Consider the following 27,788-nt stretch of genomic DNA (forward strand, 5'->3'; position numbering starts at 1 on the left):
GTGTAAAACACCCCCTGCTCTGATCTTATCAGAGGCCGGGGGTTCACCAAACCTGTCCACTCCCACCCCCACTCTGTTCCTCCTAATAAATATGCCCTTGCAGGGAGGAGACTTTTAGACTTCATTCCTTCAACGAGTGAACTCTCCACCTGCAGGTGTCTAAAAGAACTTGCCTTGTCTTCCGTGTGGTTCTTGCAAAATAAGTTGGAGTGAGCAAATCTCTAACATTTTGGTGCCGAAACCCGGGACCCTCATACCCATCATCTGGCTGACGGAGGACGACGCGCTGTACACCGTCGACGGGCCAGCGTCCACTAGCCGGACCTGGTAAAGAAAGACCTGGGAAGGAAATTCTTCGCTGGGCCAGCATCTTAGGTCTGCCTTCGTCTGACAGAGGTGGATTGACGGGACCCGGCAGTGCAACGAACCAGGGGACAAGTAAGTTCTTGAAATTGTGTTGTGTTGTTAAACGCGTAACACATAGAGGTGCACGGGAGATAGCTTGGGTTCAAGTCCCAGTGGAAGAAACAGGCTAAGAAAGGCAGAGCTTCTTTTTCGTTCATCGAAGAAGTGTGTAGACTCTTCTTTGTCTGTTTTTCCGAGCTGAGGGATCTGGCTTGGGTTAAAGTCCCAGTGGAAGGAACGTGCTAAGAAACACGGAGCTTCTTTTTTGTTAATCAAAGAAGGGCGTAGATTTTTCTTTGTATGTTTTTCCAAGCCAAAGAATAGCTTGGGTTCAAGTCCCAGTGGAAGAAACGGGCTAAGAAAAACAGAGCTTCTTTTTCTTAATTGAAGAAGGGCGTAGATTTTTTCTTTTGTCCGTTTTTCCAAAGCTGTTTGGGAGGGTTTTACACCCATCCCTGGATAGGCCTAAAAAAGCGCTATAGTTTGTGTGATTGAGTGTGTGACTGGTAGGATAAGTTGACTAAGAAGCAGTTCTAGCATTGATCCACGGCAATAAAACAGGCTAGTAATTTGTTGAAAGGTCAATTTAAACCTGCATTGAGGATCCTCAAAGAAAAAAAATTGAAAAAAAATTGTAAAACCTTAAGCTACTAAAATTAAGATGGGAAATAAGAACGGTAAATCTCTACCTCTTGACGGAGATGAGAAGTACATGGCGAGTAGATTTCTTAATTGTATGCAATATATGCCGAAGTGGAAGAAAAAGTATGGAGTAGAAGGGAAGTTGAGAGTTGAAGTGTGGAAGATAGTAGTTGATGTTTTAGAAGAGAGTGTGGATAAAAAGAAAAATGGACTGAAAAAGAAAAGAAAAGAGAGTGAATTGGATTGTGCTAAAATGTGGTTGAAAGCTTCACAAGAAAGAAGAGAACAAATCCAAAAGACAAAAGATAGAAAGTTGAAAAGTGATGAGGCCGCCATTCAATTGAGATTTGAAAAAGAATTCAGGGTGCATAGTGGCATCCCATTCAATGATACAGCTGAGGGTGCTTATCAACAACAGCTCAAAAATGCGCTCCTCACTAATTTCCGCCCTGAAATAGGCAACTTGGTGAGGAAACATTTGGTGGAAGTGGATGTTGCAAGTGTGACAACAACTATGCAATGGGCCAGACATGCTGAAAAGGTGATCAAAAAAGGCAAAAGTTCTGATGTATTTCATCTAGATAATGATGATGATGAACTAGATGAAGATACAACAGTCTTCTTCCAAGGGTCCCAGCTAGGCAGAGGGAGAGGTAGAGGCCAACAAGGTCGCAGGCCGCCATATAATTCAAAACCCCCACGAGATTCTGACAACTGTTGGAACTGTGGGAGACGAGGACACTTCGCACGAGAGTGTCGTTTTGCAAAACAATATCAATCAAAGGGTGGAGGAAGGAAAAGAGGAAAAGCCTCATTTTTAGCATGACAAGCTTCCTCCTCTTTGACCGCTTATGCTCATACAGAGAAAGAAAGAATAGATGCCCATATGACAGCAAAACATGTCATTGTCAGATTATTAGAATTTTTTTTAGATTATTAGAAGTCCTGTCCATCCAAGAAGTATGACAATGCTGTTTGTATGCCCAAATTACAAATGACTAGAGCTCAAATTGTGTTACACTGAAGTTAAAATATGCAAATCAAGTGGTAAAGAAATGCAACTTGCTTCTAGAAGATAAATAAATAAAATTAGAATGTGCTGTCCTCGTGTGCATGGGAGGGACCAGCTCATGATCGACCACAGGAAATGGCCAGCCTGTGACGAATCATTGTGGCTGAGACCTACCTTTTGCATGCGAGAGCTGTGCATGTGTGTGCGTATATGTTAAAATGATGAACATTGGCTAAAGTTTTAGTATAAAAAAATTTTGCTAGACTGTGGTCTATCCAATTTGCACCGCAGAACAGAAATGATTTTGAAAGATAAAAATGAGAGGAAAAAGAGAGAAATCTGTTTGCAAGCAGAAACTAATCCACACTAGTGCATGTTAAGTGTCGAGCCCACATGAGAAATTCGAAAAAAAAAAAAAAAAAAAAAGACAGAACATGCTTTCAGGAATTGGAAGAAGCTAAATTGTGAATTTAAGATTTTGCAATGCTACATTTAATAGGAATAATTGATTGGTTGTGTTATAAGATTATGCAAAATTCTAAATGCAAGCTAAATCTGAGAGATTGAGTTCTTCAAATTTAAAAACAAAGAAAAAAATTCAGATTAATTTGCCAGTTGTTTGGTTTAGTTAAGTCTTTTTTGAATTGGTGGATTGTTCTACCAGGAAACCTAAGTTGAAAATGATATATGAATGTTGTGTGGTGAGCTTGGATGAATTGGGACCAATGTGATAGAAAGACTCCTTTTTGGAGACTGCGTGTGAGATGCAAATGAACATTGATGAATGATAGACTGAATGAAAAGAAATTACAGGTTGAATGGTTGAAGTTGTTGGTGACTACTATAGAAAATTAGTAGAGCGACTTTGATGAAAGAGTGATTTTGAGCAGGTTGAATGTTAGAAAGAAACACATAGCTTTTGGATTGATAATTAACTAGGAAAAAAAAACTGGAGAACCAGTAACACATGTAGAAGATGTGTGAACTGAGAAATTGAGAAGCGTTTTGGAAAGAAAGTCAAATTAAATAATGATGGAATCGTATGTAGTAAAGAACACATTCTCCCAAAAAGTTTGTCAAGGTGTGAGGCATGGGCGTTGCCAGGCCTCAAAAAGGGGGGGAGTGAGTAGGACAGATAGTGGAAGATAGTAATAATACAACACTTTATGACAATGAATTTTCGAATACATTTGGTGTTATATTGTGGTAATTTTTTTTGTTCTGGTGTAGATAGGTTAGCAACACGAGAGATTTAGAGGTTCAAAAGAAAGACAGTTAAAAGAAAACATTTTTGATTTGGACAATTGCAGGCTAACAGGAACATGAGAAAGATAAGAACTACGAGGGGAGATCCAATTTCATTGGGGAGATTGAGAATTCACAGCACCATACTCTAAGTCACATTTTTGAGCAAGCATGACAATAACATGTGATAGGTCAAGACATACAGATCAGGGCTTGATGTGGAAAGCAGACCTCGATGAGTTGATTTTCAATAATGATACTGAAGACAACATACTGTCCGATTAAATTGGAACTATAGATAGATAAAATGTAGCTCAAAAAAAATAGGATGAGTTGCAGGATTTACGATATAAAAACGAGACCTCTGTTATTAGAAGAATTTGAAGTTTGGTAAACAAACATTACCAGCAAATTGATGGAAGCAACTACATTTGGAGATAGTCTTACAAGTGTTCAAACCAGCCTGTCATTCTCAGTGTCAGGGCCCCTGAAACCCAATCCGAGTCTTCGCCTGCAGCCGTGAACAACCACAAAATGGTGCCTGGCTCTGAAGCACCTTTGACCTTTGGCGAAGGACAAGAAAAGACTGCTGTTGTGCTTGGAGGAGGACAAGTACACTCCAGAGGAAATACAACATCCTCGGGGACGAGAAAAGACAGTGAAAAGCGGAGGAACTCACAATGATGAAAATTGACTCATTTGAACAATGGACTCATTCAAGAGTGATGGATGGGGTCACTCTGAAGCAACAACAAAAGAACACCAACTTGATAGGGTGAAGTGCGGCAAAAAGATATGGACTTGGAGTGTCTGACAACCAAATCGCACTCCTTGCTACGGCGTTCCCAAATTTGGTGGAGCTTGGTTCAAAGTGGAAGGGAGGTTCATTGTGCACTGAGTTTGACAGAACTGAGGAGATTTGATAAATAAATAATTAAAAATTTGAAAAATACGTAGGGGTACAGATTATAATCAGAGATTGAACGGATTTGGATAAAACAAATAGGCTAAAACGGTAGGAAACAAGAGCAAGATCTGATATTTTGGCTCATCAAGCTTAAGACGTAGAGGTCGAGTTATATAAATTTTAGAACAGGACATTTGGCAGTCAGGAGGAAGCTAGGTTGCTCAATGTACCTACTCAATACAATAGTAAGGTTTTTTATACCACAGTGGAGGTTGGATGGTCAGAAAGTTAGGTACGTTCAATTTTTGACATTCACACAATCATGCATAGGAGTCACAAGGCGACAGTTAACAAGACAATGACTGCAATAGGGGCCACCTACGACTGCACCGACATGGAAAAGTAGAAGTGAGAGAGCAGAGTATGGGATTATATGCTAAAACGTCTGCTATACAGTTACCAATAGGAGATTCTATCAAGAGAAGCTGCATGAGAGATGGATTAGAATCTCTTTGTCTGCGTGGGTGCGTGTGCGTGTGTGTGTGTGTGTGTGTGTTCACACCCTGTGTGGGTGCGAGCGTGTGAGGAGAAAGAAGGCATGGGTAAGACAATCTCTTTTAAACCAGGAGGCAATAAATGGGAACGCCCCTGTCATAAATAGTTTTTGGTTAAAGGGAATCATTAGGAAGTGTTCAAACTCTTCCCGCAAACATTCCTATTTGCCAGTTAAATGGGCACTACAATTGACTACGAGAGTTGCAAACAACAGATGAAGAGCAGTCCTTGGCAGATTATATGATCAGGACGCTCAAACTGTGTCAAAGACAAATTTACTGCCGCTTGATCTTTCCTCCTCACAGGTCGACAACCCCATCAATCCAGGAGACTGGGTCTACATCGAGGTCATCAAAGGAAGGAACTGGGCCAGCCACGACGGGAGGGAGCATTCCAAGTCTTGCTGACTGCACATGTTGCACCCAAGGTTGCAGGACCCACAAATGCATTAACGACGACTGCTCTCCAGGAGGAAACTGGATGGGAGCTTTGGACATCACCGCTGTGTGCCAGGATGAGAGAGCCGTTTTCAAGGTGTAAGGGCTCTACTACCAACATGGCTGCACCATCGGACGGGACCTACTTCAGCCAGAAGTTCAGAGGCACTGCCCCACCTGCATCCTATGAGTGCACGTGCCTGTTCAGTACGGATCATGGTTTTGTGGTCACAGGAGTTGTCCGATGCTGCCTGCCAACTGGACAAGAGTGTGTGCGCCGGTGTGTGTGACAGACCTCACCTACAGACTAGAACATCATCAGCTGACGAAAACACGGGCACATATACAACTTCTTAGACATGACAGTTGTGATAATGATAATGAGACGTGGATTGCGTAGGTGCTGTTCTGTTGAGCATGTTTTACAGAAACTTGATGATTTGACCATCGAAAATGCTTCGCAAGTGATGGATACAATGATGTACTGTTTCTGTGTTTTTCATTTTATTTTTTGTTATTCATAGCATTCTGGCCGCCTGTGGCAACGGGGCCGTGTAAGAATTTTCCTGCTAATAACATCTGGCCAGCAGGTTTTTCGCTTACACAATAAGTTTGATCTGGGGTGTTGAGGTAATGCCTCATCTTCACTGGAAAGTGTTGCTATCATTGTTTGTTGTTTTTATTTTTACCATTCTACTTTCTTCATTATACGTATATATGTTTTTTTTTTTCTCTTGCTTATCGTTGTTGTTTGGGGTGGCATAATCATATGATAAATCAGGAGGGAGATGTTAGGGTTTTCAGGTTAGTTTGATCCTATGATTATGTTGGAATGTAGACTGTAATGATTAAATCAATCTTGTCTTGCCCTCACAATGTAATAATTAAATCAACCACGTCTGGCCCTCACAATGTGATAATTAAATCAATCACGTCTGGCCCTCACAATGCAGAGTCTGTTTCCCACAATAGTGTAAAACACCCCCTGCTCTGATCTTATCAGAGGCCGGGGGTTCACCAAACCTGTCCACTCCCACCCCCACTCTGTTCCTCCTAATAAATATGCCCTTGCAGGGAGGAGACTTTTAGACTTCATTCCTTCAACGAGTGAACTCTCCACCTGCAGGTGTCTAAAAGAACTTGCCTTGTCTTCCGTGTGGTTCTTGCAAAATAAGTTGGAGTGAGCAAATCTCTAACACTCTTCAAAAATGGGACCCAAATGTCAGATTACAAATCAAACTCCTCCTTCACTCTCACATTTCTTTTTTTTTTAGAACAGTCTACTTAGCTAGACACCGTCATATCATACTAAATAATGGCCTGCAAATTTAATATAATGTTGTTGCTGTGGTCCCTCAAAACGTGTGACTAGAATTTGGACAATTACTAACCCCCATCAATCGACAAATTATCTCCTCACTAAAGTCCCAGCCTGTTAACCTATCTGCATCAAGAAGACATTTGCAATGCAGGGGATAAGAGAATAACAAGGAACACCTTAACAATAAACAAAATAAACCCAAACCACAATCAAAACCAAATAAACTAGGCCCATGACCTATGTAGACCAACACAGTACTCCAAATATTTCCCCATTAAAATTTAAGCCTTTTTGTGTAGAGCACCATTGATTTCTAATCATTGACCTAATTTTATCCTTAATTCAATCCCAATCACAAATGCCCACTACTTAATACTTTACTTGGTGTTCTGTTGATAAAAAGTGCCCCCCTTGCAATGTTGTTTTTAACTCTAAGTGATTCAAATCTTTGATTTGTCCTTACATGTGTCCTTGTATAGTCTTATGTCATAACCAATCAATAATTAAATTTTATCCAATTCTACAATGTATGTTCTCTCTTACTCTCACATTTTTATGAGGGCTGGGCACTCTCCTTGTTGGACGAGTTTCTGACCACAACCCTCAGTTTATTCTATCATTTCTAATTTTTTTTACATTTAACAATGCAAATCTGATAAACCATTGTCTAGCACACCGCTTTCGTGCACCAATTTAACGCAATTCCATCCTTTATAACGAACTGATACACAAAGACAAACATACACAGAAACAAACACACGGACCCACAACATAGACATGACAATCTTCCCAGCTGATAACAAGGGTGGGGGGAGCAACTGAAGTGCGGAGAGCCTCGCCACCGCCACGTCACATAATGCAATCCCCTCTGTCCAAAATATGCATTTGTCAAGATATTTTATATTGTCGGTGCCGACCCCTTGCATTTCAATTCATGTCGGGGTAGCGGCTTTTGTTTGCTATTTGATTTTCCCATGGTTTATTTCTCTAAATTTCGGAGTTGGCAATTCGAATGGCACCTACAGTGTCCTAAAGCCAACTTTATTCACCGGACAGTGGTAAAATATTCAATGAGTGGTAAGTCTCCTTTCAAAGTCAAAGTCAAAGTCAGCTTTATTGTCAATTTCTCCACATGCCAAAGACACACAAAGAAACCGAAATTTCGTTCCCCCCTATCCCACGGTGACAAGACATGGCTCACAACAGACAAACAAGTAAACAAGTATAACAAAAGCGTGCTGAATAAATAATGAATAACTAACACAACAATAAATAAATAAATAAATAAATAAATAGGAGGAGCAGAAAAACAAGGAGCAAGTGCGCGTACAGCAGACATTCCCGAAAATAGCGCAACAGTGCCGCACGCTACGCAGAAGGGGGTAGCGAGTTCAGGGCCCTAACAGCCTGGAGAAAGAAGCTGTTGGCGAGTCTGGTGGTGCGGGAGCGCAGGCTCCTGTACCTCTTCCCAGAGGGCAGAAGGTCAAACAAAGAGTGAGCCGGGTGACTCACATCTCTGGCAATCGAGGTTGCCTTGCGGGCGACATGGGAGGTGTAAATGTCCTTCAGGGAGGGTAGCGAAGCACCAATAATCTTACCAGCCGTATTCACTATGCGCTGCAGGGCCTTCAAGTTCTGTTCAGTGCAGTTACCACCCCAGACAGCGATGCAACTGGTGAGGACGCTCTCAATGGTGCCACGGTAAAATGTAGACAGGACTGCCTGAGGAGCACATGCACGCCTGAGCTTCCGCAGGAAGTACAAGCGGCGCTGAGCTTTCTTTGCCAGTGACGAGGTGTTTTCGGACCAGGAGAGGTCCTCACTGATGTGCACCCCCAGGAACTTGGTGCAGCTCACCCTCTCCACCACAGCACCGTCGATGATCAGCGGCAGGTGTGTTGTGTGACTCTTCCGGAAGTCAACAATCATTTCCTTGGTCTTATTGACGTTCAGCAGGAGGTTGTTGTCCCTGCACCACGTGGTCAGAAGGTCAACTTCCGACCTGTACCGAGTCTCGTCGCCCTTCGTGATGAGACCCACCAGAGTCGTGTCGTCAGCAAACTTCACTATGCGGTTGTCGCTGTAGGTCGCAGTGCAGTCATGCGTCAGCAGGGTGAAGAGCAATGGACTGAGCACGCAGCCCTGGGGGGCTCCCGTGCTCAGCGTGATGCTGGCGGAGATTTTGTCGCCAACACGCACCACCTGAGGCCTCTGACAGAGGAAGTCCAGTATCCAGTTGCAGAGGGAGGTACTGAGGCCCAGCTCGTCGAGTTTGCAGATGAGTCGCTGCGGCACAATGGTGTTGAAGGCAGAGCTGAAGTCCACAAACAGCAACCTCACATATGAGTCCTTTCTCTCCAGGTGGGTGAGGGCCGAGTGGAGGGCAGAGCAGATGGCATCCTCAGAGGACCGCTTGGCACGGTACGTGGAAGTCTTCCTCTGCTTTTACACAAAACCACTGTTTACATAAAGGAGAGCTCAAATGAGACCACTCTCAGTCAAACCATACACACACACACAATGCGCATCCTTATCGTCTCACAGGCAAGCAGGGGAGTCCGCCCTCCCGTGGATCTTTACAAAATCTAAACTCTTTAACCTTCCTATTGTGTAAGAAAAACTTATTTTTGCCTTTTTCTCAAAGTAGATATAAAACCTATCTTTTCATGGATAAAGAAGCCAAACCAGCTAAACAAGAGTTAAGAAAAACACCCCAGATGGCAGCAGAAAGCTAACACATTAGGAAGGTTAACTAGGAGGCCCCACGACACCTCAGCGGAATTTAACTGCTCCAAATTACCTGTACTTCTTTAGAAAACAGATGGGTCCGCTCTCCCATGGAATTTAACTGACTTATCAGTCAGGGGACTCCATCATCCCAGCGGAATTTAACTGTTTCTAATTGCACTTGATAGGGTCTAGAATTGTCAAGGTTTTAAGTGACCTCTTGTCACTGCACTTTCATTACTTTCAACAGAATCAACATTCATACTCACAGTCTGCTGGGCCTTCTCCTCGGATGATCTCGTCAACCACTCCGGTGTCCAACCGACTGATCGAGGCAGCCCCGTGAAAAGGGTTTCTCTATCTATATGCCTTGGCCAAGGACTTGTCCTGCGTCGAAAAGTCGGCCGGAACCCCGAAATAGGTCTATTGAGACCCCGGAACGAGCCCCCAAAAATCTGTTAGGTTCAAAATTAGAAAAAGGATCAGCAGACAAAACCAGTGAGGCAGAATGTTGAGTCTTTTCTCGCGAGGAGTGCATTCAGACTTACAGCAGTCCCGAAATAGACTAAAGGTCCGTTAACACTCCTCGCTCTTTTTATTTAGGAATGCCCTACCCACAATGTGAGACTAGCCCCTGAGGTGGGGGGAAGCGTGGGCTTTGTCTCATGAGAAAAGAAACGAGATTCTATAAACAAAAGAAGTCGTAGACAAGATGTCATGAGAATCGAAAAGAGTGCAAGGACAAAATGCTATGTGAAATAAGAAGTCACAGACAAGACACCATGAGAAAAGAGTGCAAGGACAAAATGCCATGTGCAGACATCAACAAAATAGTTTGAGCTATCAACAGCTTTCTTGGATTCCCAGAGATGTAGAAGGTCAGGAAGCTCCAGACAGCATCGTATGACTTGTTGTGGTCTGGTGGACGTCTGCAAGGCGAAACAGCAAGCATTCTGTGCAATAATTTTATTAATAAGTACTCATTAGGGAACGCATGATAACATATATATACAATTTATCTAACACATGCATTCCACAGTTCCTTAAGGGTCATTAAGCTATTTAGGCAATATATCAAAAGTCATTTTTTATTTCAAAGTCCTCAGAAATATATCAGATCATAAAGTTATAAAAACCTTTCTCATCACCACTTATCAAAAATGTCTAGTTATGTCTTCTTTATTGATTTGGTGTGTAGGTATAATTATATGCTTAAAATGTTTCTTTTATTCATTTAATATGTGAATATACTTGTCTGCTTATTTAATTTATTCAATGAGGTTTGAGCATATCTGTTTTTGTAGCGAGGCAGAACTTTTTGTATTTCGACCTCATTCCTTCACTTGCAATATCTCAGTTGATTTGTAAGGAATCCAGAATTTTTGACATTTTTGTTTTTTTAATTGCATTACAGAAAATAAAGAACTATATCACAATATTCAAAATTTCTGAGACAGTCCTGTGTGTGTGTGTGTGCGCGCGCGCACGCACACACACACACGCACGCACGCACGCACGCACGCACGCACGCACGCACGCACGCACGCACACACACACACACACACACACACACACACACACACACACACACACACACACACACACACACACACACACACACACTCATTCATATCCCCGCTACTTTTCCGTGCTTTTTCACATTTGCCATTCTCATCCCTGTATGATTGCGACAGTTTTTTTTTTCAAGGGAATACAGCATAAGAGACATGAGCTAACCTTTGTCTTTTCACCCGGAAACACTGGCCCAACGTACGACGTCATTTGTTGACCCAAAATGGCGGAGTCGCGGTCAGAGTTGGATGTCTTGGTACAACGAGTAGTTAAAGATATTAGTAATGCATTGAAGAGGAACCCCAACATGTAAGTGTAACTATCTGTTATATTTACATACTAAAACGTCTGCGTCTGCTATTTTAAATTACCCGGTCGTCCCTGTTGACTAGCAAAACTGCCGACATATAAACATATGTCGGCCTCGACAATATCCTGGAATGTGAGCAGGTCAAGCAAAGTTTCCAATTTTTCTTTCTGGGCTCTTCAGTAAGTGTTCTATTCAGTTTAAGTTGTAAAAGCAAGTGTATTGATGAAGCGTGTTGTTTTAATTTAGATCGTCCATTGAGAGTAGCGATGTTGCCCTTACAATTATTTTGCACTGTTGGGCAGCTACAATCTCGTTATACTATGTATAATGACTAATAAAAGGAATTCTCATTCATTCTTATTATACAAAACACTGTCGTTTTCATTACAATTTAAAATAACGCCATGTGATGCGTTCTTGGAGGTAGTGACTAGTAACAAGTCAATTATCAAGAACCACTAGTAAATCGATTACTCTTTATACTAAAGTTTATACTTAGGTGTTGCAGGGGTTCAGGATCCTGTCATTTATTTTAGGGTCAGTTTCACACCTGCGTGAAGCTGGCCCCTCACCCCACGCAAAATTTAAAGGCCTAGAGACATCCCTTTTTTTTTTCAATTAGAACGGAATTTGATAGAATGTATAAAGTGAACACATTTGCTGCATTGGAAATTAAAAATGGACACCGATTACTAAGAATAAAGCTAAAATGAAATGCCAGTTTGTCGATCGGGTCCCGCACGAAGCCAGACTGGCGGCGCCGTTACTGTGACGTCACAAGTTGTACATCTGGATGTCAACAAACCCAAACAACATGGTAGATGATAGCGACAGCTCCGTTTCTAGCGGCAATATTAGCATTTTATCCGATTCAGAAACCTCTTTTGATGCAGAATATGATGAATCTAGCAGTTCACTTGGGCTGAGCTGAGCACATTTTCTGAATTGTGCCCCTCCCGTCACTCTGGTTAGGTTGGCATAGTAAAAAGTGCTCTTGGGGGCTTTAGAGTGTCGAGTTGATCTCGGCACATGAAGACATGACCACCTGCAACGTTTGGTTTAGGTTTTATAAGCATTTTTAATTTTATTGCTTAAATCGCATTTTCCTGACGAGCTGAGCACGTTTTCTGAATTGTGCCTCTCCCGTCACTGTGGTTAGGTTGGCATAGTAAAAAGAGTAGAGTGCCGAGTTGACCACTGCGCATGGAGAAATGAACATCTGCAGCGTTTGGTTTAGGTTTTAGGCGCATTTTTTATTTTATTGCTTAAATCGCATTTTTTCGACGAGCTGAGCATGTTTTCTGAATTGGGCCCCTCCCGTCACGCTTCGACATACTTTTCAAAGTCAAAGTCTAAAAGTCTCCTTTATTGTCAATTCCTCCGCATGTCAAGACACACAAAGAGATCGAAACTACGTTTCTCACTATCCCAGGGTGACAAGACAGAGTTCACAACGCACATACAAGTAAACAACACAGGAAAATTAAAACAAGAAGATGAACAGAACAATAAGAGTGATAGCACGCTAGCCGCTCCCGATGCACAGCAGAGTCCGGAAAGATGACAGTCAACCAGGCCACTGTGAACACGAGCACACATCAGGGACGCACTGTTCGGTTCGTGGATCCTATCAGGCGAACACAACCCATCTTGTTGTCCCGCGAACGAACGTACGCCAGGATAATGGAAGGCACAGCTAGGCGAGCTGGGTTGGCCGCAAACCTGGTCCGACGTCTCCGCGCTGGCCCCTCTTCTCTTTTTGTTTACATTCACTGAAGCTAAACGCGTACAACTTGAGACGTCATGAGACGTCACGTCCGGCTGGCGGCTCGGTGCAGTCAAACTCGTCTGTGCGGCAAATTTAAATGATATTTTTCAGAGCAACAGCTTCCTTTTCGTTGTTTCGAGCGTCAATTGATATTTATAAGCCCATAAGCTAACTAAAACCAATTTATACATATACCGGTGTCTCTGGGCCTTTAAGGAAAGTAGTTTGTTTCGTTTGTGCTTCGTCTGTGCTGGTTTGTGCAGCAAAAATTTTCGTTTGTGCTGCTATGGTTTTTTAGTTATGAAAGATTATTTTATATGTCATCCAGAGTTCACTCAGCCCCCCATCTGCTCCAAATGAACCCAAAGTGGTACCGTTCGTTTGTGCTGGTTTGTGCTGCAAAAATTTTCGTTTGTGCTGCTATGATTTCGTAGATATTACACATTTATTTTATAGCAATGACGTCACCCAGCCCCCCATTTTCCTCCAAATGGACCCAAAATGGTACCGTCTGTTTGTGCTTCGTTTGTGCAGCAAAGATTTTCGTTTGTGCTGCTTCGGTTTTGTAGATATCACACATTTATTTTAAACTGATGACGTCACCCAGCCCCCCCTTTTCCTCCAAATGGAGCCAAAATGGTACCGTTTGTTTGTGTAGCAAACATTTTCGTTTGTGCTGCTACGATTTCGTAGATATTACATATTTCATTCATAGCGATGACGTCACTCAGCCCCCATTTAACTCCAAATGGACCCAGAATGGTACCGATTGTTTGTGCCGCAAAAAATTTAGTTTGCGCTCAGTGAATCATTCAATTTGTCATTTATTTAATATTAATTTATTTTCTAGAGATGTCAAATCCTTGTTCCATGGATCGTTAATTAACCATTTGTTTGTGCCACTGTAATTTTTCATTATTAAAATCATCTAATTACCATGCAAAGTTACCTCTCCAGGCCGGTAAGACATATCGCAACAGGGTGGCGAAAAACAAAGACGTGCAACTTTTTCAAGCGACAAATGCACAACTACCTCCGAAGATTTAATAACAGTGAGTGACAGAAAGCGTATTTTTCTGGGAAGTGACCATCGACCAATGTAAGTAAAATGTGTAAAAACAAAACGAGTTCATACAGTATAGAATTAAAAACACCCCAGATAGTCTGAATAGTTAGTTCGCTAACATTGTCTTATTAGACGTGTGTAATTTGCACAGATCAAGAAAACTAAATTTCTAAAGAAAGCATGCTTGATACATTTTGATGTCAAAATATTTTTCCCTTTGCATCATTTTTCCGTCCATGCATAGCAATTATATTGAACACGCATGTGTAATTTTAATTATTCAAGCAATGAATCCTGATTATATTTATTTGTCCTTCAACTAGATGCCCAAACAACCAGCAGTAGACAATGATTTAATTGCTGCAGTTCAAAAGAGGCCATACTTGAAAATGGTAACATAGCCACTCCAAGCGCGACTGTGTGGACAGATCTGAGTGAACAGTTGGAAAAGAAGATGTCTGCAAAGGCTCTGTACACCTTTGTAAAAACGACCAGACACAATATCTGGTCAGCTCTGGGATTCAGTCATGATGAAACTGATCCTGAAACTAGCAGCGAAGCAAGCTCGGAATCAGGCCCTGAACGGTCATTTCAGCTTCATATTCCTTTTGACAAGTGGATGGAATTTATTACGGAAAAGGCTGAATACAAAGATAAGAACTGTCGAACCCAAAAAAGAGAATATACAATTTTGAAGCCTGGCACCTGGACCCACATCATACTAAATTAACAAATCTGGAAAACAGTCAAAATTCCTTGCACATTTGTTTTTAAAAGAGCCAAGGTCTCTCCATTGGTCTCAAATAATTATATCAAAATCAGAGGATACTGCAAGGAGTGTCATGGCCTTCTCAACATTAATTGGGGCGGAGAGCCAGAAATTAACAGTCCAATAATATTGAACTGTTTCATTAAGAACAGTGATGACTCCCTACACACTGGTAGCTCAAAGCGGTTTCTATCTGGACAGTTGCGTGTGTAGGTAGCCAAGGAACTTTGTGAGGGCAGGATGGAACCACATGTATGGCGAGCATCACAGGCAAATAAACTGATGGACTTCGGAGACCCTGAGCCAAGCCACCTGTCAAATTTGGCCACCCTGCGCAAGGCAAAGCAAGAGAAAAATGATTTGGCATTAGGTGACAAAAATCCAATTTTATCATTGCAGATGTTGAAATACAGTGCACCTCACAGTGACAGCATCAAAGACATTGAACTTGACAAGTTTTTCTGTCACTATTGGAGTCAAACACAAATGCATGTGTACAAGAGCTTAAATAAACTCACCTAATATTATGTGTTGATGCAACTGGCTCAATAGTTAAAAAACTGATGAGGCTGAATGGCATGTCTGGCCATATCTTCCTGTATCAGGGTGTTATGACAGGGCATACCAGCTCCAGTGTCCCAGTCGTCCAGATGCTGTCAGAGAAGCATGATGTTAACGCTATCACACAGTGGCTGAAGGAATGGATCCATGCAGGTGCATCTGTTCCTAAAGAAGCAGTGAGTGACTTTTCTCTGGCGATGCTTGGAGCTCTAAGTCAAAGCTTTTACCCCTCATCTGAAGAGCTACATCAATGAGTGCTTTAACATTTCACGTGGGAATCAACCTGGACATCTACCCCCATGGTTTGTCAGGGTAGATGTAGCACACTGTATTAAGATGATCTGCCGATGGGACTGCCTGAAAAACAAAATACCTCGTGTTAAGGATTTCTTTGTCAGGTCAATAGCACAGCTTCTTAAGTCACAATGTTTGTAACATGCAAAAGAACTTCTTCGTGCTATCACCATTGTGGCACTGAGTGAGGACTGACCCAGGATTCTCTTGGGCATTATGCGGCATACTGCAAGAGGACTGCATATGCCTGGGAGATTTATGTATAATGACCTGGGAAGTGGAGTGAAAGCAGCATCAGTAAATACTAAAATCTTCCCACATGCTGTGTTCTACACAGTGCAGTGATGCATTGTTTGAATTGTTTGAAAAAAATGTTGATAATTTTCCCTTTGACAAAGAAAGTTGTTTTTTCACGTTTTCAAGTTTCTTTTTCTGGCTGTCATCAACTTCACATACATGTATTAATTGCTGCATTAATTAATGTTTTGCAACAGACATAGACTCATCAGGTATTTAGGTTGCGGTGAAACTTTTTCACGTCAGATGTAATTGAAAAAAAATATCATAGGCTTATTGATAACAAGGAAATTAATCAATGAGCACGATAAAAACATAATTACAGAAATATCCTCGTACTAAAATCCATTTCTCGCAGTGAAAGTTTTCTGTAAGCTAAAAAAAAAAAAAAGGCTAAGAACATTTTTACCTTGTATTCATCCTGCACCAGGAGCATGAAATTCGCGACGAAATACGGTGACGTCATCGCTATAAATTAAATGTGTAATATTTGCAAAACCGTAGCAGCACAAACGAAACTTTTTGCAACACAAACCATCACAAACGAAGCACAAACGAACGGTACTATTTTGGGTCCATTTGGAGGAAAATGGGGGGCTGGGTGACATCATCGCTATAAAATAAATGTGTAATATCTACGAAACCGAAGCAGCACAAATGAAGGTTTTTTGCTGCACAAACCAGCACTAACGAAGCACAAACGAACGGTACCATTTTGGGTTCATTTTGAGCAGATGGGGGGCTGGGTGAACTCTGGATTAAACTATCCATATCAGTATCCTAGATATCCAACTTTTTTTTTTCACCATTGAAGTCTGATGTGTTTTCAAAGTGTTCCTTTAATTTTTTTTGAGCAGTGTTTGTGTGTGTGTATATATACACACACACACACACACACAGGACTGTCTCAGAAAATTCGAATATTCTGATGAAGTTCTTTCTTTTCTGTAATGCAATTCAAAAAACAAAAATGTCATACATTCTGGATTCATTACAAATCAACTGAAATCCCCGATGCTAGCATGCAGCTAGCAAGCCGCTCCCTGCTACGCGCGGACAGAACATTGGACTCCGGTAAACGCAGGGGTGGGGGGCTTTGTATGTATGTGCACGATAACTGGTGCAACAATGCGACCATCGTAGGCAGCCACTGCTGTCCGGACTTCGAGTACATGGCAGTCAGGTGCCAGCCTTTTTTCCTCCCGAGGGAGCTAGCTGTTGTTATCGTCATTGCTGTTTACATTCCACCCGGTGCTGACGTAAGCACGGCACTCTCCCTCCTGCTGAGAGCTGTGAGTGAACAACAACGGGCTCACCCTGATGGCTTCCACATTGTAGCGGGGGATTTTAACAAGGCCAACTTAAAGACTGTACTGCCGAATTTCTACCAGCTTCACAGGGTGAGAACACCCTGGACCATGTCTACACCAACATCAAACATGCATACAGAGCTATCGCCCTTCCCCACCTCGGGCAATCAGACCATCTGTCCCTCCTGCTCTTCCCTGCCTACACCCCCCTCAGACGCAAACTCAGACCCACCTTAAGGACCATCACCTCCTGGCCTGAGGATGCACTCCACAAACTCAAAGACTGTTTTCAACGGACAGACTGGGACCTGTTCGACCACCAGGAGCTGGGGACACACACAGACACAGTTCTGGGCTACATCCAGTTCTGCACCAGCAATGTGACTGTGACCAAAACCATCCGGGTCTTCCCTAACCAGAAACCCTGGATGTGCAGCCAGGTCCGCTCTCTTGTCAGAGCCCGCGACACCGCCTTCAGGTCAGGAGACAGAGCTCTTTACAGCGCTGCCAGAGCTGAGCTGAGGAGAGGAGTCAAACGGGCGAAAGCGGACCACAGACAACGCATCGAGTCCCACCTGTCCAGCAACAACGGCCGTAAGGTGTGGCAGGGCATCCAGGAGATCACCAACTTCAGGGGCAGTGCCGCTCAAGTCGAAGACCAAGGCGCACAGCTGGCAGAGGAGCTAAACAGCTTCTTTGCTCGGTTTGGAACATCCCAGCAACACTCTCCTGTCCCTGCCCTGCCCCCTCCCCCACCCAGCTCTGACATCACTCCACTCACTGTTCAGGAGCACAAGGTCAGAAAGGTGCTCCTTGCAGTGAATCCCAGAAAGGCCGCAGGCCCGGATGGGGTCCCCGGCAAGGTGCTGAGGGCATGCGCTGAGGAGCTCGCCCCCACCTTCACCACGATCTTCAACCGCTCCCTGGCCGTTGACTTTGACTTTACCGACCACTGCAAAAGAGAAAATCACATCATGGACTGGGAAAAGGCCAGAGTCATCCGCACCAAAGAAAGCAAACATCAGCGTTGGATCAGGGAGGCCATCGAGATCCGCAAGCGGGGCACGAGGACTGTTAGGTTCAGATTCAGCAAAAGGATCAGCAGACAAAACCAGTGAGACAGAATGTTGATCTTTTCTCGCGAGGAGTGCATCCAGACTTACAGCAATCCAAAATACACTAAAGGTCATGGTTACACCCCTCTCTTTTTATTAAGGAATGCCCTACCTACAATGTGAGACTAGCCCCTGATAGGTGGGGGGGAAAGCGTGGGCTAGTCTCAAGAGTGAAGAAACGAGATTCAACAGGGACGAGGGAGCTTTCATGCTCTCTACCACCTGGAGCAGCATTCTGGAGGGGTGAACGGACAGCAGAGGCCGTGGCTCACTTGTCAGATCTGACAGGTGAGCCACACCTTCATTCATCAGCTGATAAAGACGCGTCACAACTACACCAGTGACACTCTGATGAAGGCGGAAGTACAAGCCGAAACATGTCAGGTAATTCAACCTAAATATCTTGTTTGTGATAAAAGAACCAGTAAAATAATTGACAAGTGAAAACAATGAACATAGTACAACTACGGTATATGCATATTTAGAAATTTAAATACCAATGTATTGAAGTTAAATTTAAAGTCCCAATGATCATCGTCACACACACATCTGTAAAATAATTGACAAGTGAAAACAATGAACATAGTACAACTACGGTATATGCATATTTAGAAATTTAAATACCAATGTATTGAAGTTAAATTTAAAGTCCCAATGATCATCGTCACACACACATCTGAGTGTGGTGAAATTTGTCCTCTGCATTTAACCCACCCCCATGTGATTTTGATCCATCCCCTGGGGGAGAGGGGAGCAGTGAGCATTAGCGGTGCCGCGCTCGAGAATCATTTGGTGATCTAACCCCCCAATTCCAACCCTTAATGCTGAGTGCCAAGCAGGGAGGCAATGGGTCCCATTTTTATAGTCTTTGGTATGACCCGGCTGTGGTTTGAACCCACAACCTTCCAGTCTCAGGGCGGACACTCTACTACTAGACCACTGAGCTGGAAATTTACAACACACAGCGTTTTTTGTTGTCCGCTAGAAGGCATGGGTGTAATGCAAGTCAATTAAAAGCATGGTTTACTTTGCCAAGCAACGGTCCAACCTCAGATTTACCATACCACACTAACCCGGGGAACATCATGCATCGCGAAACCAAAGGTGAGTCGCGGTTGATTATGAATCCCCTGTTGCATTGTGGTCTAGTACACAATATTAAAGCTTTTTAAACCCTTCCCAATACTTTTACACTACGTAAATCTTTCTTCTTCCCTATACTCCACGGATTTTCATTTTTTGCGGGTGATTCTGGAATGCATCTCCTGCGGAAAATTAGAGATCACTATACAGGTTGTGTTTTTCTGCAAGTATTTACTGAAGTTTTGCTAAGTCATGGTTTCATCTCTCTTTTTGTTTTTACTGCCATTGTTGCCCAAATCTTTGATTAAAGGCCAATGTTCATCATAGAGCTGGCAACTCCACCAGAAATTTTCCTGCTCCTGCTTCTGTGAACAAATTTGAATCCTTCTAGATGGAATCCCCCTTTATCATCTTTAATCCAAGTTTATGATATTGCAATGATGTTAAAGGGTTTATCCTTTGTGGGTAATCCTGTATTTTTCCAATGTCGGCATCTAAACATGTACTGTTTAAATAAATTATAAGCTTTACCTCCAAGTCAATGGGACTATTGAACTGGTCCTTCAAATACACTGCTCAAAAAAATTAAAGGAACACTTTGAAAATACATCAGATTTCAATGGTGAAATTTTTTTGGGGGATATCTATACTGATATGCACAGTTTAAGGCAGGGGTGGGCAAACTTTTTGACTTGCGGGCCGAATTGGGTTCTAAATTTTGACCGGGGGGCCGAACCAGGAGCAGATGGATGTAGTGTTTGTGTGAAGTAATATAAACGACCTGTAAAGGTCATTGCATAAAAGGTTTTGGCCTTTAGTAGGTAGTAAAGCATGGATATTCAAAAAAAGTTTTTTGAAAACAAATGCATTTATTAACAGCATTAAAAAAAAAAACATCCCTAAAAAACTGTTATCAGTGATTCTCATAAAATACGACACTGTTATTATGAATAATAATCACTTCAGTGCCTGCAAGTCAGATTAATGAAAGATGTTTATCTTATGAGATCACATCAAACGGCAAACATTCTGACCAAATATATCATCTTGAAGAATCGGTGAAAGCATACATCCAAATAAAGTAATCAAAACGGCAACACGGTGAGGGGTATCTGAAAATCAGAGCAGAGTTTTAACTCACAAACACCTGGTAACAGAGGTGAGGAAACGGGAAACACTTCCTTAAAGTAAGCCTTAAGAACTTTACAGGTTAAGATTAGTCACAAACAGGTGGTGCATCAATGTCCTTGAGCATCCTGCATTGTTTGAAAATGAGAATGGTCGCTAGTTTCAATCCCTGCTATTTGTACAGATCATATTCAAAATGCATTTTTTTTTACAACAAACTTGAAAGCCTCCCCTTCATTTTCAGTGGGAACAGTGTTGTTGGTCTCCCTTTTTTGCTAGTGTGTCATAGTCTGGAGTAAAATTTGTTGTGGCAATTCTTAGGAGAGATCCGAGGTGTTGGTCCGTTTACCTAGATCTGTGATCTTTTGGCTGTGACATCATTAATCTATTGCTGTTCTTTTGATACTTCATGTCTTTGCTTATTCTTAGTTTAATCATGCTTCCAACCGTATCTTTTCTTTGTTAGGCAAAATATTTCCCTCTGTGCAGAGAGCGTTGTCAAACGCACCTCTTGGATTAAGGTGCCCCCGGCTTCCCGGTAACGGGTTTGTTTTAGCCGGGTTCGGAGATTCGTCCGTAATCTAACCACCCGAGTTAAATTAACTCCACCGGAATCAATCTAATTTCTGTACGACGCCAATCCCTCTCAAGTCACCCGAAGCTCGTGCCGAGTAACTCAATTCGAGGCAGGACTTCGAAGTGACCGCATCGTATTGATGGCTCCCCGCTAATGTTTGAAGTGCTTATTTTGTTACGGATATTTTTTAGATGTCTTTGTTAAGACCTCAGGGATTCGTTTGTATAGCGCACCCAAGCACTAGTTTTGCCGAAGTAAATGTTGATATGGGTCCGTTCCACTTGGTCGCTCATGCAGCGAGCCGACCAACTTTTTTATTTGAAAGAGAATCGAATTAATAAAAGTGTGACAATAATAGCATTTAAGAAGAAAATTAATGCACTTTATATGATTAATTCTAACTTCCTATACGTAGATCTAGCACTTAACCGTCGGAGTTCTTCACCCCACTTAATTGCTTTAAAAAGAATAACTTTCTTAAACCGGATAAAAATGTCGTGCTCTATTTAGATTTGCTCAATAATTAATTTGGAAGGCAAGTCTATTTTTTGATCGTGTCCCGTTTAACTTTTGACGCGGCCCGACAAATTTAGGAACTGGGCCGCGCCCGACGGACAATCGAAATACTTTTATTCTCCACCAACTCCAATGATTTATTTTAACCGTCGTCGTTATTTTATTTAGAAGAAGTAAATTTCCAACAATTCACTTTTAACGAAATCCACTCTTCCCTTAAATATTTACGAAAGTTATTCAATTTTCTAACTTGCTCGGAGTTACTTTTTCCGCGGCCCGTCAAAAAGGGGAAGCGGGCCTGAGCCTTTCAAATAGTTAAATAACTTTCCGTTCTACACAAAACCAATAATCCGATTTAAACACCTCCGTTAATTTATTCAGACAAAACAAACTTTCGAACGGATCGAAATTCACCCGTGGCTCAAATAACTACGGAAGTTATTCAAGTCTCTAACTTGTTCGGAGTTATTTTTTACACGGCCCGTCAAAAAAGGGAAGCGGGCCTGAGCCTTTCAAATAGTTAAATAACTTTCCGTTCTACACAAAACCAATAATCCGATTTAAACACCTCCGTTAATTTATTCAGACGAAACAAACTTTCGAACGGATCGAAATTCACCCGTGGCTCAAATAACTACGGAAGTTATTCAAGTCTCTAACTTGTTCGGAGTTATTTTTTACGCGGCAAAAAGGGGAAGCGGGCCTGAGCCTTTCGAATAGTTAAATAACTTTCCGTTCTACACAAAACCAATAATCCGATTTAAACACTTCCGTTAATTTATTTTATTTAAATCGGCCCCAAACCATCGGTTGCATATTCAGTACAAATCCGCGCACAACAAAGTAAGTAATATACAAAACACATTTATTGAAGAAACATGGAATAGAATTACAAATCTCAATTACTCCAGAAACCGAACAATTTCACTCACTGATACCCGTGTTAATAAAATCATTCAATCCCAGAACAATTCGACTGCAAAACACAGTTCATGAAAGAGGGAAGAGGTAAATACCAGCTGCGTGCTATTTTTGGTGGAAGCAAAGTCGAGTGATCAATTCGATCTTACTTCTAAAATCCAAATTAGAGAAACAGGCTGGCCTCGAGGGAGCCGGCGGCCCGATGACTATTCCCCCCTCTCGCTAAAATACATAAAAACGGTAAACCCTCACCTATTTCTCCTTTAAAGTTGTCCAGTCCAATTTTTGGGAGTAAATCCAAGTTAATTTCAGTCCAGCGATCCTGCGTCTCACACAAAGATCTTCGGGACTTTGGAAAAAAAATCTTGAAACTCCTCCGGGCTTCTTCACGTATGAGCGCTCTTTTGGGGAAAAAAGCCCTGAAGCTGTCCCTGCAGGACTTTTTATAGACTCCTCAGTCCCCCCCTCCCCTTCTTTGTCCTATACCTTCCCTATAGGGTAAGACTGCCCAGCTTTCCCACGCCTATAGAGTGAACTGGTCAGTTTTCCCACGCCTACTATAGAGTAGGAGTGCCCAGTTTTCTTCCCACGCTTGGACATCTGTGGCCTTCAGCAGCTGTTTCCGCCCTGACCACGCAGTACTTTCCACCAAATGCACAGCTAGCCCCTGGTAAAACCTTTCACTTCCCCTTTTCTTCTTCTCTTCCTGTTCCATGAAAATAACTTTTTAAAGTTACGCTTCAATTAACTCTGAAATAAAAATCCAAACCCTTGACCTACTTTTCTAAACAATTTAGGTCACGCCACTATTCTCATAGTGACGGGTCTCTTGATCGAATTGACAAATAATATTGCTTAAAGCAGTTACAGAATACATTTTTAGCCAAGCAAAGAAATCAAAAAATAAAAATCACATTTGTGCTTCTCCAAACAATTTATGTCACGCCACTATTCTCATAGTGACGGGTCTCTTGATCGAATTGACAAATAATATTGCTTAAAGCAGTTACAGAATACATTTTTAGCCAAGCAAAGAAATCAAAAAATAAAAATCACATTTGTGCTTCTCCAAACAATTTATGTCACGCCACTATTCTCATAGTGACGGGTCTCTTGATCGAATTGACAAATAATATTGCTTAAAGCAGTTACAGAATACATTTTTAGCCAAGCAAAGAAATCAAAAAATAAAAATCACATTTGTGCTTCTCCAAACAATTTATGTCACGCCACTATTCTCATAGTGACGGGTCTCTTGATCGAATTGACAAATAATATTGCTTAAAGCAGTTACAGAATACATTTTTAGCCAAACAAAGAAATCAAAAAATAAAAATCACATTTGTGCTTCCATGCGTGACTCACACTCCGACACCGTGTTCCTCTTTTATTTCTATTTTAACTGGCTTAGCTTATTCTGGCCCCTCTTTTGGTTCTGCGTTTTGGTCTGGCGCCATCTTTTGGACAAATTTGGAATTTCAACTCTGCCAATTTATTCCTGTGAACAATCCATATTCTACCATTTGCACCATCTCTACCCCCCATGTTACATGACAGCGTTCAGTAGTAATCAAAAACTGGCGTCTAGCATTAGTCAACACATAAGATACAATCAAGTACTGAACGGTCAAGACAACTCTGGCCGTGTCCATGATTTAGAGAAAAAACATCAGGCATGCATTACACAGTTCCTTAAGGGTCATTAAGCTATTTAGGCAATATATCAAAAGTCATTTATTTCAAAGTGCTCAGAAATATATATCAGATCATAAAGTTATAAAAACCTTTCTCATCACCACTTATCAAAAATGTCTAGTTATGTCTTCTTTATTGATTTGGTGTGTAGGTATAATTATATGCTTAAAATGTTTCTTTTATTTATTTAATATGTGAATATACTTGTCTGCTTATATACTTTATTCAATGAGGTTTGAGCATACCGTATTTGCCGGTGTACAGGTCGACTCGGTGTATAAGTCGACCCCCTAAAATTCGACGGAAATTTACGATTTTATGATATATCCTTTGTATAAGTCGAGCTCAATTGTTGCATTATATTAAACTTCAAAATTCAATATGCGAAATTTATTGACGAAATGTGTTCAAATTCCGGGAGGCCGTGCGCATGCGGCTGTTTATAAGCACCGCGGAGGAGATCGCGGAGCCTCATTCGACTTCCAGCGGCCGGCGAGCTCGCGCACGCCGCCCGGCACCAACGGAAGGCCGGAAATAGCTCCAAGCCGAGCGGATCGGCACTTTATAAGCACCGCGGAGGAGATCGCGGAGCCTCATTCGACTTCCAGCGGCCGGCGAGCTCGCGCACCCGCCCGGCACATCCGGGAGACCGTGCGCACGCGCCAAGTGGCCGAAAATAGCCCCCGCCGAGCGGCTCGGCTGTTTATAAGCACCGCGGAGGAGATCGCTGAGCCTCATTCGACTTCCAGCGGGCCGTGCGCACGCGCCGAGTGGCCGAAAATAGCCCCCGCCGAGCGGATCGGCTGTTTATAAGCACCGCGGAGGAGATCGCTGAGCCTCATTCGACTTCCAGCGGGCTGCGCACTCGCGCACGCCGCCCGGCACATCCGGGAGGCCGTGCGCACGCGCCGAGTGGCCGAAAATAGCCCCCGCCGAGCGGATCGGCTGTTTATAAGCACCGCGGAGGAGATCGCTGAGCCTCATTCGACTTCCAGCGGGCTGCGCACTCGCGCACGCCGCCCGGTTCAAATTTTCTAAGTGCAACGCACAATGAGATGCATGAGAAACGGCCTTGGTTACCATCACATTTGAAGCGATGAATACGAAGTTAAATTTTATGACTCGGTGTATAAGTCGAGGTCGATTTTTTTCGGTCGATTTTGGATCAAAAAAGGTCGACCAATACACCGGCAAATACGGTATCTGTTTTTGTAGCTAGGCAGGACTTTTTGTATTTCAACCTCATTCCTTCAAATGCTCTGGACATTGTACTGGGAGATACATCAAATCTTCTTGCAACAGCACGCATGGATGTGCCATCCTGGAGGAGTTGGACAATCTGCTCAATTTCAGGAGAGTTAAGAAATCTCCTCATGCTCCCAGTCGTGATAATGACTCTAGCTAAAGCCAACACTTGTGGAAAAACAGTTAAAGAAGATCAAGAGGGAGGAACTTGAAATGGCTTCCACCTGCAAAACCAGTCCTGTTTTGGGGACCATCTCGTTGTTGCCCCTCTAGTGCACCTTTTGTTAATTCCATCAACACCAATGCAGCTGAAACTGATTAACAACCCCCTCTGCCACATACCTGACCAAAACCTTATCAGAAAAGCGTAATTGAATTCATGCCATACCCTGATAAAAAACTGTTCCTTTAATTTTTTTGAGCAGTGTAGTTTATACATTCATCCATTTCATTACAGTAGTAATTAGGTTCATTTGATTTTGGGTGGTGATTTATATAATAGTTTGTTATAACACAGCCAAATCCATCAATTCTTGCAATTTAATTTTTGAAGATCAGATTGTTGTACGAGCTGGGCTCATTTTTTTTTTTTTACTTTTTATTATAGGTTTTGACATAACTCAATTTCATTGCTCTGATCTGTGCCACCAGTCTGATATTTTCTAGAGATGATCCATTTGACATGTGCAGTTTGCCGTCCAAGTACCTCTTCCTTTCCTTCTTCAGTTGCTGGGCAAGCCATACAATGCTGAGATTCTCAATACAAACATTTGATCCCTTTACATTTTCCCTTATTTCAATAGAGCAATTCTTTACTTTCTGGTTGTAAATCTCAGTAGTACAGCGTGGTTATCACAGACTCGACCTCTGGTGACTCCTCTTAAGAAGCAGGTGACATAGATCCACTATTCCCGGATCCACAATTGTGTTATTTGTTGTTAAAACTCCACCACTTGCTCTTCCATAGAACAGTTGTCCTCCTTATCTACATCATCTGTCCTGCGTTGATGCCTCAGTAACCCGGCATTGGTCCTAGGCCTGATCGTGAGAGCTGTGATAATTACACCATTGATCTTGTTCTGCTGATGTTCTGCTGATCTCTTCCACTTTGCTGGTGACAGTTTTGATCAGCCGGTCCTTCTTAGCATTCTCGTCTTTAAAGAATTTGATCTCATCCATCCGAGCTTCTATCTCCATCAGTTGATTTTTTTATTGAATCTAGACCTTTCACAAGATTTTTGATTTCTCCCACGCAGTCAGCCGTTGCCTGATCCTTCTTTGGTGCCATCTCTCTTGGATTTTATGGTAGTCAAAGCTGAAGCTTTTTGTATTAATCATGTTTTTTGTGTTATTCCAAACTTCACAATCAGTGCAGCCCAATGTTGTTTTCGTCTTATCACCCACAGTTCACAGCTGTATTCTTGAGAGCTGTTGCGCCCTTGGCAGCCAGAATTGACAATATCTTCTAATACTAAACTGTGACATTTTTTCCTGCATGTTTTTTGATTCACAGTTGTTATAGATGGACATGCTGAAGAAGTTTCCAATAGAGGCACAATGTTGAGCTCGCCTTTAGCAACCCTCATCCAGCGTTCGGCCATTTCACATACAGTAACTTGTCAGCTAATTCTATTCTATTATCAAATGTGAATAATTTTGCGTTTCTATGTCAATAGGAAAGCGTACAAAGATGGGACCTTAGATTCAATAGCAGGAAATGGAAATTGCATGCCAGGAATTTACTGGTCAAGAAAATGACGTGCTGAGAGCCAAACAGTCCTCTAATTTTTTCCTCCTACTTTTAAATGGCATGCGATCGACCAGCAGTAGCTTACTTTAGTGACGCCCCTGACCACGGTTGCAATAATGTTGAAAGCGATGCGGCTTTGTAATTTACTAGTCGTACTAAAACGTACTGAAACATTTTGGCAGAGCGCTGTGTACAACCAGTATGGATCAACAAATTCATCAATTGATCCATGTAAAAGGCGCTCTGCATTATAAGGTGCACTGTGTTTTTTTGAGTAAATTTTAAGTTTTAAAGTGCGCCTTATAGTGTGGAAAATACGGCATGTTACACACACGCACGCACACACACACACGTGTTATATTTATATTATTTATACATTATTTTCCATATGTCATTTATCCATCTATCTATTCACTTTGTGCTTTGTGGCACATAAGGCCTTCACAGAGCGCTTCCGATTGTCACGGTCAGCTGCTGCAGTCCTCGCTTCAGACCATGACTTCCATCCTGCTTCTTTCCTTTCTTTCTCAACAGTACGCCTCCAGGTGGTCTTTGGTCTT

General features: G+C 42.2%; 1 protein-coding gene and 1 long non-coding RNA gene across 16 annotated transcripts in view; one reads left to right on the forward strand and one right to left on the reverse strand.

Moving 5' to 3' along the window:
- Nucleotides 1-10,832: 10,832 nt before the first annotated feature.
- The window catches only part of ptar1 (protein prenyltransferase alpha subunit repeat containing 1), a 135,107-nt gene continuing 118,151 nt past the window's right edge, over nt 10,833-27,788 (forward strand). For 2 of the 15 annotated variants that reach the window (XM_068650275.1, XM_068650274.1), the window contains exons 1-2: nt 11,049-11,132; nt 18,415-18,697. Coding sequence is in view for 12 of the 15 variants with exons in the window: in XM_068650279.1 (XP_068506380.1) it covers nt 11,047-11,132 (86 nt within the window). In the remaining 3 variants the exon portion in view is untranslated. Of the gene's footprint in view, nt 11,133-18,414; nt 18,698-27,788 lie in introns of all 15 variants that reach the window. The other 13 variants (XM_068650273.1, XM_068650279.1, XM_068650282.1 and 10 more) reach the window with 13 other exon arrangements.
- LOC137840182 (uncharacterized) lies at nt 22,466-24,399 on the reverse strand. The gene is made up of 2 exons (XR_011086662.1): nt 23,113-24,399; nt 22,466-22,887 (listed from the first exon to the last, which is right to left on the reverse strand). It is a non-coding gene; the product is annotated as an uncharacterized lncRNA (long non-coding RNA).

This window comes from Syngnathus scovelli, chromosome 3 (assembly GCF_024217435.2).
Source record: "Syngnathus scovelli strain Florida chromosome 3, RoL_Ssco_1.2, whole genome shotgun sequence".
Lineage (NCBI taxonomy): Eukaryota > Metazoa > Chordata > Actinopteri > Syngnathiformes > Syngnathidae > Syngnathus > Syngnathus scovelli.